The sequence below is a fragment of the Rhipicephalus sanguineus genome, chromosome 1 (genome assembly GCF_013339695.2).
Source record: "Rhipicephalus sanguineus isolate Rsan-2018 chromosome 1, BIME_Rsan_1.4, whole genome shotgun sequence".
NCBI lineage: Eukaryota > Metazoa > Arthropoda > Arachnida > Ixodida > Ixodidae > Rhipicephalus > Rhipicephalus sanguineus.
In genome coordinates, this window is record NC_051176.1 from 269217198 (window position 1) to 269230655 (window position 13458).

At 48.6% G+C, this 13458-nt stretch overlaps 1 protein-coding gene across 2 annotated transcripts; it reads left to right on the forward strand.

Annotated features, from left to right (window-relative positions):
• Positions 1–8010: 8010 nt before the first annotated feature.
• Positions 8011–11197, forward strand: LOC125756837 (uncharacterized protein K02A2.6-like). 2 transcript variants are annotated; one of them, XM_049411807.1, is made up of 3 exons: positions 8011–9073; positions 9770–10047; positions 10516–11197. In XM_049411807.1, exons 1-3 carry the CDS (start codon positions 8129–8131, stop codon positions 11039–11041), a joined length of 1749 nt encoding a protein of 582 aa, XP_049267764.1. In that variant the 5' UTR covers positions 8011–8128; the 3' UTR covers positions 11042–11197. The 2 variants fall into 2 exon arrangements, with proteins under 2 accessions (XP_049267764.1, XP_049267760.1); XM_049411803.1 differs by having other exon boundaries at positions 8038–9073; positions 9770–11192.
• The last annotated feature ends 2261 nt before the right edge of the window (positions 11198–13458 follow it).

Genomic DNA, 13458 nt, shown 5'->3' on the forward strand with positions numbered 1-13458 from the left:
AGATTGACTTTCCTTCGGCTGAACTGGATAGCCGCATTGACGGATGAAAATGAACGACCGCTGGCGACGTCTCATATAGCCGTATGCCGCGTGCGCCGGGTCCAGTTGTTTGGCACGCAAAGCGCTGGTTTTCGACGCGGGATTGTGAAACTGAGAAAGCGGAAAGACGTAGAGGCCATTCGACAGAAAGCAAGCAAACGGATGTCTAATTAGAGAGCAACGGCGTTGTGCTATCTTCAGGCTGCCACAAATGGCGACGGAAATCGATGCCGTAAACAGGCTCCAGAGAGCCTGCATGCTGGCGCTTCCCGCATGACACGTCCATCAGACTGAACCTCAAACTACTTGCGATTGGTTGGACGGGCGTTTTGCTGGCGTGCCAGCAGCCAATGAAGTGAATTGGTGGGTGTTGGGTGCGTAGACAGTTCAACCTCTCGCCACTACCCAACGATCTTTAAAGCAAGCAGTGCAAGCGGCGATGTTTCACTTTTGGTAACCTGTGTCGTTTACACGAAACAGAAGCATCGCCGGTCTGCTTTCCTCAACTTAGCGCCGTGTGGACTTCTTGAAGCCCGTCACATAGGAATTCTCCCGGATCTACATCGAACTACATACAACGCGACCTGGGAATGCAGCTCCGAAGCGTCTCGCTTGATGTACTCATAGCGCTGGTAGCGCTTTTGGAACCCGCCCTTGGACAAACAGTAAGCTCGCGTGCAGTCGAGCAACAACGCTGTGAGCCTCTGACGATTCCAATGTGCAGAAGCCTTCAGTATAATATGACTATCACACCCAACTTTCTAGGTCAACCCCAGGATGAAGCCGGCCTGGAAGCACACCAATTCTATCCATTGGTAGTGATCAAGTGCTCGCCTGACATGCAATTATTTATCTGCTCTGTGTATGCACCAGAGTGCCCGCTCATACGGGACTACCCAATCCCGCCGTGTCGTTCCCTTTGTATGTCAGCGCGCGAAGGCTGCGAGCCTATAATGATGAAGTTTGGTTTCCAATGGCCAGAGTATTTCGACTGTGACAAGTTTCCAGAAGTTGGTTCTTCCGAGCTTTGCGTCCGCGAAAATGCAACTGAGCATCATATGAACGAAACCACACAGCCACCTAATATTTGAAGCCTGCAAGAACGTTTCCTTTCGCTAAAGGCGGTGCCCAGGAAATGAATGTCCAGAACGCCAGCAGCAAAACATGACCTCTTGAAGGAGTGAATATTTATTGTCCATCAAGAAGGACATTGCAAAAAAGTTAGTACTGTGACCTTTCCGATTTTATTAAATTCTTCATAGATGTCGTAAAGACTGTGTGATGCTTACTTCAACAAGCGATCATGGGGGGCGGAAACAAAGAAGGAGGGGGCTTGTATATGCCAGAAAGCAACGCTACAGCCGGTATGTACTAGCTTCCTTCGTCGCATCTACCTGCTCTATCCCCCTTTAAAGCGCAGCTTTCTTTGCCTATGTGACTCCCGTGTTTGGCATGGCTGCTTCTGCTCTCTTCTATTGCGGGTCGGTCGGTATGTCGGCGGATATGTCTACGCGTAGATAAATATAGGAAGGTTCATGTGGACGCCGACTGGAAGTATACCCGCGAGCAGGCTTATATAACCCATACATGCTCACTGAGGAAGTACGATATCGTACTACGCAGCTGCGATGGTGCAGGTGCGTTTCTGGCGCTATATAGCGCCAGAAAGCGCACCTGCATTTTGCGTATAAAACATGAACCTCATAAACCTCCTACATATAAACATGAACTACACAAACCTCCTACATATAATTTTGGCTCGTATCTCTAAAGTGCGCTGATCTAACATGTGTATATACCGGAACAGTCCATTATGTTCGAAACATTCTTTGTCTACTTGATTTCTCTTTTATGGCCGTTTTCTTTGTGCTCTGCGACCATTCTTGTTGCAATCACATATACTATGGGTATGTGCTACTGTGTCTCAAAAAGTAATCCTTGCTTAACGACGGAATGAATAGAAAATGAAATGTCTTTAGATACATTGTTTCACCAATAACGCGACGCGATGATAGTGACAGCAATGTTTAGCTTTGCACTGCAACTGCTTGGATGGCGTTCTAGCACGCAAGGCGACTGCTGCTGCCAGAGGGGACAGCACCCTTGCAGCCACCAGGCATCTATAACAATGACCCAGTGACGAAGGCGGCCTCGAAGTTCGATTTGCGAACGAGATGAGACCGACGGAAAACCGTCGGCATTAGTCAGTGCCTAGGCAAATATTAAGTATGCGTAATATTGTCAACTGTATTTTAATGACGATTATAGATGTCGTTGACATTTTCTGTTCATGCGCTCATGCCAAGGAATACACGCGTGTACCAGCTCTGCAGGAGCGCTACTACACGCTTATTATGCAGCAGAACGAGCATCGCTGTCCTGGCTCTGCCACCTCGAGATTCTAGGGGGCAGCGTTTATTGTTCGTACACTTCACGCTATCGTTTTTGCAGACAAGAGCACTAGCTGCGCGACTTCAGAGACCATCTAACCTCTGTGCACCAGCGGCGCATTCGCTTTCGATGGCGGGACAGCATGACGACAGCACCTGGGGTTTATTCAGAATTTCGACTTAGAAGGGGGGAGGGGGGGAGGGGGGGAGGGCTTCCTTTAGTATGTATATTGTTCGTATACAGGGTGTTTCAAGAAATGTGTCGGAAAAGCCTCAGAAATAAGGAAAATGAGCTGTTTTCACTATTCCTTCATAATTACTTGTTCTGTGGCTGCAGGCATCTTAAGCTGAGAAGAGGAATTACGACAGGAATTAGAGAAATTCAGTTTTTTAATTAGTGGAGACAGGTGGTCGGGTCAAACGAGAAAATTGCAGCCCTTCCTGCGACGAGCCTGTTGCCGCTATCAGATTTCACAAAAGCCGCCACTGGCAATTGTTAGCGAGTAATGGAATCTCACAAATTTCGCCGACGAAACCGACACTCGGAAGAGCGATGTATACTATTCCGACACGTCCAGAATGGGCGAGCGTCGTTGTACCAACCATCGATGGACTTCGCTTCGTGGTTGTGCGCGCTTCGTTTGCGATTAGCACGTATGGCGCACGTACGTTGACTAACATCACCGCAGTAGCCGTCGTGAACAGTGACATTATTGTGGGCATTTGCTAGTTGCGCTCATCGGAGCTTCGGTTTCGGTATCGCCGGTGAATTTGGTTGAATTTCGTTGCTCCGCAATAATTACCAGGGACCTATTTCTCGAAATCTCAAAGCGCCAGTGGCCTTTTTGCAGTTCCGGTATGACGTAACAGAGAAGCCGCGTATTCTGAGCGCCGGGCGCGATCAGTTTCGATTTCGCCCTTAACGTATCCCAGCGTCCATATATGCGGATAAAACATATCAGTGAAGTGGGATCAGACTAGCCAACGCCTAGCCTTAAAAATCGATTTGAAATGTTGGCATTACTTCAGCACTTCCTAAATATGTGTCAACTTCTGTGAACAAACAGCGGTAAATGCGCACAGAACAATGGCGTTCTTCTCAAGTCGCCTGTAGAGGTGTATGCCTCTAAAGTTCACTCTAAATTCGCAAGACTTTTTAAATTATTCGGCTTTATTTGAGAAAAGGACGTGTTTATCTTGTATTTGTGTGAGTTTTGTTGCACTGTGAGCGACCAAAGTTTTTTAAGTTGAGTTGTCGCTACGGCGTCCACGTTTGTGGACGCCAGGCATACCGAGTTCGTGCATGGTAGCTTCGTTGCCGTTCGGCTCTGCACAAAACATTATTTGTAATATAGCTAAACACGCCTTTTAGAAGTTACGTTTAGAATTTATTTGCTTTATTCGGGACGTGGATTAAGCGACGAAGACATACGTGCCATAATTTTCGCGCTGAGAAGCGGAAGCGAATGCTCCGATTTGGAGACCACCGATAATTATCGCGTTGAAGCAGAGCCATCAACAAGCAAATGCCTCTTGAACAATGCTACTGCTGACGATGAGAGCATTCAGTACAAGTTGACAATGATGATCAACGACGATAAAGATGATGACGAACACGTTGAAGTAGAGCTGTGGGCAAGCATATGGGCCTTGAATGGTGATAATGATGGTGATGATGAAAGCGTCGAACATGAGGATTAACGCGATGATGACGGCAATAATGAACGACGGTGGTGAAAGTGTTGAATCAGAGCCGTCAGCAAGCGGCCACGTGACCGTTTGTGATGATGATGATATTAATTATGAACGCGTTGAACTGATGATGAAGGCGTTGATTGTGGTAAGTAGTGATGATGACAATGATTAATGTGTTGAAACAGAGCCATCGGCAAGCAAAGTTCCCATGTGCGATGCGGAAGGATGATGTACCTCGTGTAACTGGTGTGCCCAGTGTCCACATATGTGGACACTTGTTTTCTTCTAGAACTATCTTCCAGGTTTTCGGTTTATTCCCACTTTCGCATGTATTGCCATTGCATATTCGCAAAAAAATATTTACTTGCGCAACTGGATTGGCCGTAGGATACAAAGGGTTTAAATTTGATGGTGAATATCTCGAATTACGCGCAACTTTCGTGATGTATTGCTATTGCATATTCGCAAAAAAATATTTACTTGCGCAACTGGATTGGCCGTAGGATACAAAGGGTTTAAATTTGATGGTGAATATCTCGAATTACGCGCAACTTTCGTGATCTCTAAAAAATGGGCATGCCATAGGTTGGCACGCACTACAACTTTCTAATATAAACAACTGACCTCAAGTCAATAATTTAAGAAGGTTAATTAACGAGTTTTTGTTAATTAGTATCGTCAATGTCTTTTCAGTTGCGGCAAAGTATTTCCAGTACGTGTGCGAAAACGACTGATGCGTGACTGTCATAGAATTTTTATTTAATCTGTATTGTGTAAAAAACACCCTGTATAAAGTGAACCGAAAAATGTTGTTCTAGTTCTAGTTCTAGAACTAGAACATTTCTATAGTTCACTATAGAAACGACCAAGTGCCCATGTATAACTGTGCCCCAGCTAATTTCTGCCGGAATTTTTTTTAATTACCAGAGTATTTAGATTTAGATGTACGTTAAAGAACCCCAGGTGGTCAAAATTAATCCGGAGTCCCCTACTAAGGCGCGCCTCAAAACCATATTCTTATTATGGCTCGTGAAACCCCGGAATTCAGTTTAGTAATTCTACTATGTTTTCTGTTGTACAACCGAGCACGGGGCATACCGTATTTACACGATTGTAGGTCGAGCCATTTTATCTAAATTTGAAATCAGAAGTTGGGGTGGGGGGGGGGGTCAACTTACAATCGAAACAGAAAGTAGTAATACCAGTTACGGCGGGGAAAACGAGAAATCAGGGATTCTGTGGCATGGTTACGACATTAAGTTTGCAATCCGACTCTACCTACAACATATACCGCATTTTCTCGCGTATAACCCGCACTGTCTCAGCGACGATTGGCGGAAAATTTTAAGAATGATCCCCGCGAATTACCGCGAAGCTAGCTTCCGTGCATAGCTGTTGAGCACTGCCGTGAATCCACCTTTGACTTTACAAAACACGTTGTGGGGCTAGTTGATTATATATTCCAACTTAGAAAATATTCCAGTACTACATTTTGCGAGGACAGGACATAGAAGTGTGAGACAGAACGGGCGCTGACTCCAACTATGGAGACAGTCAACGTGTAGTCAGTCCAGCGACTACGTAAATAAATTTCTATGAGATGCGATCACGTATTTCTTTTTTTTTTTTTTTTTGCCGTGCTATTTGGGGGAGGGGGTCGACCTACATTCGAGTTGACTTACAATCGTGTAAATACGGTATATTGATTAGTACACCACTGCCACGTGCCTTGGTGCTATCTTGGTCCGCCTCGGTGGCACAGTGGTTGCGGTGCTCGGCTGCTGACCCGAAAGTCGCGGGTTCGATCCCGGCCGCGGCGGTCGCATTTCGATGGAGACGAAATGCTAAACGCCCGTGTACCGTGCGATGTCAGAGCTCGTTAAAGAACACCACATGGTCTAAATCTCCGGAGCCCTCCACTACGGCGTCCCTCATAATCATATCGTGGTTTTGGGACGTAAAACCGCAGATATTATTATTTATAGCTTCTGTCTTGAGCGACGGTGTCGCGTCGGTGAAGATTGAGACGATGTCGGAATCGATGATGGGTGAATTTAACCAAGTTTCACGCACACAAGGTAATACGGTGGGGAACTGACGAGCCTTCCTGTAGTCGGTAGCAACCTAGAGAATCAATATAAGCTCCGCGCGCCCAAGAGGCCGCACTGCGCTTTTTTCTTTTGCATGCCTCCGTGCTGCAAAGCAAGTAGTTCCCAAAAAATCGGCGAGTGTGGTGATCCTTAGGCGATATGCATGGTGTATCCGAGCAATGCAAGAAACGCGTGCCGCGGTGCAACTTTCCGCTGCCGAAACGATGGTACGCGATAAACACTCCTAGCGCCTGCCACTTCGGTATACTTCGAAAGTGGTACAATCACAAGCTTCTACTGCATCTAAAGACGACTGGCGAGATTGACGCTGAGGTACGTGCGAATAACAGATTAACAGTACGAAAGATTTTTTGGAAGAAACAAACATGACAAGAAAATCCGGATGACGGCAGCCAGTGCAGCGGTGCCTCGCCTCTATATAGTCTCAGCACACGACTCTGTGTTGCAGTTTTGATTGCTTCTTCTTAACCTTTATGTCATAGAAAAGAGCGGCCGCTATAGGACGAGCATTTTACGCACCGACTATAGTGCTTATCGTGTGGTAATATGCTACATACAGGGTGTTTTTTATTGCGACAGCAATTATATGGACAGTCTCGGCTGGTTTTTGTCCGTGCCCCTCGCCGTCATGCACCGTATATGTATAAGTGTATATATATATATATATATATATATATATATATATATATATATATATATATATATATATATATATATATATATATATATATATAAGCCCCAAAGAAAAATAATTCAGAAAAATCACGCCATCTCCCGCTAAAGGGGACCACGCATGAGGCGATGCGAAGCAGCGTTTCGGCATGTCGGCATGGCGTCACTTCAGTGGCGACGAAGATGGGATCGAGGCCGCCGGAGTTTGACGAGACAGCAAGCAGTTGGGATGCCTACCGCGTGCGTCTCGAGGCATACTTCGAAGGCAATGATATCACGGATTCTTCGAAGCGTCGAGCACTTTTGGTAGCATCGCTCAGTGACAGCGTGGTTCGAGTCCTGCAGGGACGATGTCCGTCGACGCCCGTCAACAGCCTAACGTACGAAGATGTGGTAAAGGTGTTAGAAGAACACTACAGCCCGCAAGTGAACGAGACTGCGGCAAGTCACGCATTTTTTGTGCGGAGGCAAGGAGACAATGAGGCGGTCAAAGATTTTGTGGCGGACTTGCGACGCCTTGCAAAAGACTGCAACTTCGGCAGCTTTCTGGACAGAATGTTGCGTGACCGGATAGTCTGCGGTATCCGGGACGACGAGGCCAGGCGTTTCCTGCTGACGCAAAGAAAGCTGACTCTGCAGGAAGCTGAGGAATTCGCAATGTCGTCAGAAACAGCTGACCGGAACGTACGTTCTATGAAAGATACGGACTGCAGGAACGATGCGGGTGACGTGCTCCTTGTCCAAAGGCGACGTAGCAGCGGGCGAAAGAGAGGCAGCGGGCACGACTCGGAAGAACCACACCATTCGTGCTGGAGATGCGGCTCAAGTCGCTCGGAACACGAATGCCAGCATGTCGGTAAGGTGTGCCGAAAGTGCGGCACTAAAGGACACCTGGCAAGGATGTGCCAGCGCCGGCGCGGCGGCCGGTAGGGGGGATCGTACGCGCTCAGCGAGCTGTCTGAGGGTGAGGACAGTAAAGAAGAAATGCTTTTCGCCCTATCCGCCCAGAACAACGTTGACCAGGCAGGAATGCGACCAATGGAACGGAACTTGGTCTGGGGTGGCAGGACACTGCGGATGCTGATCGACACGGGTTCATCCTTCAGCGTTATTCCAAAAAACGTCTTCAGGAATAACCGTAAGTGGTGGCCTAGACTAGAAAAGACGCCACTTCGGTTATCTTGCTTCCTCGGTCCTCTTCCAGTGTTAGGCAGAGTCGCCATGAGTGTGGAACACGACAAAACACGAGTGGACAGTTCGCTCGTGGTAGTCGATTGTGATGGGCCACTACTGTGCGGTAGAGATACAATTCAAGCTTTCCGCGAAGCGGGCTTGTCACTCTTGGAAGAAAGGGCTCTACCAAGTGTCTATGCGCTGCAGGCAGAAGATGACCTAAAAATGCTGGTGGAAGAGTTCGCAGACTTGTTTGAAGATCGACTTGGCTGCTGCAAAGGCCCGCCCGTGAAGCTGTACAAGAAAGAAGGAGCGGTGCCGCGGTTTTTGAAGGCCCGTCCGGTGCCGTTCGCGCTTCGCAAAGCAGTGTCAGCCGAAATCGACCGCCTCGTTCAGCAAGGCGTCCTGTCGCCGGTGAGCGTTTCCGAATGGGCTGCTCCTGTCGTACCTGTGGTGAAGAAAAATGGAGACATCAGGCTGTGTGGCGATTTTAAGCTCACCGTGAATCCAGCTACTCACCTGGAGCAGTACCCTTTGCCTAAAGTGGACGACATTTTTGCCGCGCTCTACGGGGGAGAAGTATTCACCACACTGGATCTGAGAAATGCCTACAATCAGCTGCCACTTGATGAAGAAGCGAAGGAAATGACTGTCATCAACACGCACCAGGGCTTGTACTCGTACAACCGACTAGCCTTCGGCATCTCGTCGGCTCCCGCACTGTTCCAGCGGCGCATTGAGTCGTTATTAAGGGACTTACCAAGAGTACGTGTGTACCTGGACGACATCATAATCGCCGAGAAGCAACAGGACACGTCAACACTTCGACAAGTGTTCCAGAGACTTCGCGACAGTGGCCTCCAACTGAACAAGGCCAAATGTCGGTTCCGAGAAAAAGAAGTGCAGTTTCTGGGGCACAAGATTGATGCAACCGGACTTCATCCACTGCGCGACAACCTCGAAGCCGTAACAGCTGCACCAAAGCCAGAATCGGTGAGCCAACTGAAGTCCTTTCTGGGGCTCATAACATATTACTCAAAATTTTTGCCTAATTTGGCCACGATCCTGGCTCCGCTCTATCGGTTACTGGTCAAGGGACAACGCTGGCACTGGAAAGAATAGCATCAAAAAGCCTTCCAGGAAGCAAAGCGCGCCTTGTTAAAGGCAAATTTTCTGGTCCACTATGATCCGCAGAAGGAGTTGCGGCTGGAATGTGATGCGTCAGCAGACGGCTTAGGTGCAGTATTATCACACCGCATTGATGGCGTGGACCACCCGATAGCATTTCGTTCGAGAACGCTGACGTCAGCAGAACGCAATTATTCCCAAATCGAGAAGGAAGCGCTGGCCTTGGTATTTGGAATTTGTAAGTTCCGCGATTTCTTGCTGGGCAACCGTTTCACGTTGGTGACAGATCATAAGCCCCTCACCGGGCTTTTCGACCCCAACAAGCCGATTCCGCAGATGGCGGCAGCTCGAATTCAGCGATGGGCGCTTCTTCTATCAGCTTACCAATACAATCTAGAATACCGCAAGGGAACACACAACGCTAACGCGGACGCCCTCAGTCGCTTGACTTTGCCAGGGGACCAGGAACGCGGAAGTCAAGAAGTCATGGAATATGTACTTTATACGCAAAGTTTGGATGCAAGTGCCCTTCCTTCTAACCAAATGATTGCTTTGACCCAGGAGGACAGCGCACTTCGGCAAGTCCGGGAATGGATCGAGCAGGGCTGGCCATCGCATCTTGCGGGGAAGCAGCAACATCTGCAGCCGTACTTCACACGCCGACACGAACTCGTCGCGAGCCATGACCTCGTTTACTGGGGTCATCGTGTGGTCGTGCCGGAGGCAGCCCGGCAGTGCCTACTCAACGAGCTACACGATACCCACCCAGGTGTTGGCGCCATGAAGAGGCTCGCTCGTACGCTATTCTGGTACCCTGGATTAGACAAAGACATTGAAAGGTTGGTGCAAACTTGTCCCCAATGTGTGCAGGGGTGGTCAATGCCTGCGGCCCAAGTACCTTCCCCGTGGCCTAGGACAGGAAGGCGGTGGTATCGAGTGCACATGGATTTTGCAGGACCTGTTGACGGGTACCTAATTTTCGTCCTAGTTGACGCGGAAACGAAGTGGATAGAGGCAACGCCGCTGAAAACGGCTACCACAGACGCAACAATTCAATTACTGAGGGAAAGTTTTTCTCGGTTTGGTATCCCGCATTGTCTGGTGTCTGACAACGGCCCCCAGTTCTCGAGCGCAATGATGGCACAGTTCATGCATGAAAATAACATACGCCATGTCAGGACGGCGCCATACCACCCACAGTCCAATGGATTAGCGGAGCGGGCGGTGCGAACAATAAAAGAGGGCCTCAAGAAAAACAAGCGCGGCACACTGCAAGAAAAGTTGTCTCGTTTTCTTTTCCGTTACAGATCTACACCCCTCGAGAGTGGCAAATCGCCAGCACAACTGCTCTTGGGATTCGAGCCCCGGACAAGGCTGTCCGCCCACTTTCCAGAAGGCGAGGTGCCTGCAGGGGCCGACACGATCCAGCCTTCGTCGACCAAAGCACCACCACTGTTCCCACCCGGAAAGCCCGTCTGGTCCCGCCATTTTCAACGAGGGCGAAAATGGCTGCCAGGGACTGTGATAGCGACGGAAGGGAATCGGATGGTAAAGGTTGAGACACCCCTGGGAACCCAGCGCCGTCATGTAGACCAGTTGAGGGCACGGCGGGCGTTAGCCACACCAGAAAAAAAGGAATCAAGGCTCGGCTCCAGCTTAGCGGAACCACAGCCCGACGCAGACGCTCAAGAAGCAAGTGCAACGCTGAACTTCAGTCCAGCGGCCCCTCGGTCGCCCGGCTCGACTCAAGAAACATGGGCGCCGGAGGCAGTTCCAACTCAACTCCGCCGATCAACGCGAACAAGACGCCCTCCGGAACGACTGGGCTTTTGAAGGGGGAAGGAGTGCAGCGTCGTCGATAAACCGCACTCAACGGCCCGAGTTCCTTATCACCTGTCAGCAAGTCACGATGTAATCGACCACAGCTCGTGTTCTAGACTCACGTGGGTTTCAGGATAAAAAGGCCCAGTGCCAAGCAATAAACGGTTCAGTTTCTTGTCGCTACTGCGTTGCGTCACTTCAGCTCGCGTTTCAGACGGGGAGAGGAGAGGGGGAAAGTGGGAGAAAGCGAGTGAAGAGGGGGATGTGAGAGGGGGAAAGTGGGGGGAGTGGGAGAGGAGGTGTGTGGACAGGGTTCGCGCATGCGCAGTAAGGGTGGTCACGCCGCACACCACCACCATAGGTTTGAACTCCGCCATAAGATGCTTCGCATCTAAAATGCTTCCGAAGTGCGGAATCCAACCAGGGACCTCTCGCTCGGCAGCGCGTGACACTAGCCACTACGCCACGAAACGCAGATCGTCCATGTAGCTAACGGCGAGCGTTATATACACACCCTTTACCGCTGGCCGGACTCGGAGACGGCAAGCGCTTATAAGCGTTTCTATGCTCTTTGCCCTACAGGTCGTGATCGCCTTCGTGCGCTTATCTCAAGGAAAGAAGGGGGGCGGGCGCGGGGTAGAGCGGGGGGTTGTATGTCTTGTGCTTTCCCCGCGATGTCCGCGCTGAAGTCACAGAGCGTACGAAGGTCACTTCGCTCGCTGCAGCGGCCACGTTTGCGAAAGGAGCGCGCTGTTCAAACAGAAATAAGTAACAACTGCGACGTTTAGTTCGCGCTCGTCCTGCTTTCCTGCTTCGTGCGTCCTGCTTTACGTTTCAGCAGTGCGCTTCAAGTATCGAGCTGTGACGCATGATAGTTCGCGCTCGTCCTGTGTGCGTTCTTTTCGTGCGTCCTTTGGGCTCGAGCGACACGCTGACAATTTCGAGCTGCTTCCCGTTCTTCGCGTTACATTCCAATTTGTTGCTATCGCATTCATTGCTTCGCCGTTGCGGCGAAACTGTGACTTTTTTTTAGACAATACAGATTTTTTATAAAAATTCTGTGAGTCAGGCTCCTGTCGTTTTCGCACATCAACTCTATGTCGAGGCGGAAATACTGTCCAGCAGCTAAAATGACGTTGACGTCACTAATGAACACTCGTTAATTAACTTTAATTATTGACTTGAGGACACGTGTTTATATCACAAAGCTGTAGTGCGTGCCAATTTATGGCATACCTATTTTTCAGAACTCCCGAAAGATTCAGAAATCACAAAGCGGGCGCTCTGGTACGTCAGACCGGAACTTCCCGTGGCGAGGAAGTGACGAAATTTGAACGTAGGCGCGTAGCGGCAGTATCATGTCGTGGAAAGCGGCAAGTCATCTCCCTTGCACCAGCGGATAGCCTTGCCTTTGCGTGTGATGTTTGGTGCTTATCTACTTCTTTCGCGCTGTCCGCTAGAAAACAGCAATGTGCTTTTTTTTTACATTATTACTATAGCAAAGAGCGGGCGCTATAGGACATGAAATGTTTTGCAATACTGAAGCCTTCAGAATGTCGTTTTTCCCAAGAACAATATGGGAGTGGAATAGATTACCTGCTGCAGTAGTTAATGAAATATCAAAGGATACGTTTTTTTGCCTTGTTGACTTATTCTTTTTATTAGTTCCCGTTTTGCCTTTCTCTACATACTAGCTGTGTATGTAATTTATTTATTATTGTGCCTGCTTTTTGTTTTCCAGTGTTTATATGTGATGTTAAATAAAACCGCTTATAATGCGTTCACCCCCTCACTGTAATGCCTCTGATGGCGCTGTGAATATTGCGTAAATAAAATAAATAAATAAATACAGCGTAAAACCACAGGACTGTGGTAAAACTCGGGAACACAGAGTTACTGCATACGTCACCTTTACAGATAGCATCAGTAACTATATCAAGGAACAGATACTGTGGCGCTTCTTCTTGCAGATAGACGAAACAGTGATTTGCTCCCTATTAAAGTTTAAGAAAAAAGCAGATAAAAGCATCACACATCGCATGCAAATAAGCGGCCCACTTGTGTATTGCAGACGAGTTCCTGGCCAGATTCTGCTTCGACGTGCCTCGATTCGAGTTTCACTTCCTCATCACGGGAAGTCATATATTGACGTAACAGAGCGGCCGCGTGTTCGGTTTCGATATCGCCATAAAGTTCAGTGATGAATATCTCAAATTATGCGCAGTTTTCATGATTTCTAAAAAATAGGTATGCCATAAATTCTGAAGGCCTACAACTTTTACATGTAAGCAACTGCCCTGAAGTTTATAATTAAAATTTACTTAAGAAGCTTTCGTTACGAGATTTCAGTGCAACTCTAGCTTCGCCAAAGCATTTCCGCCTTGACGTAGAGTTGGAGTGCGAAGACGACAGAAGCCTGACTGTCACTG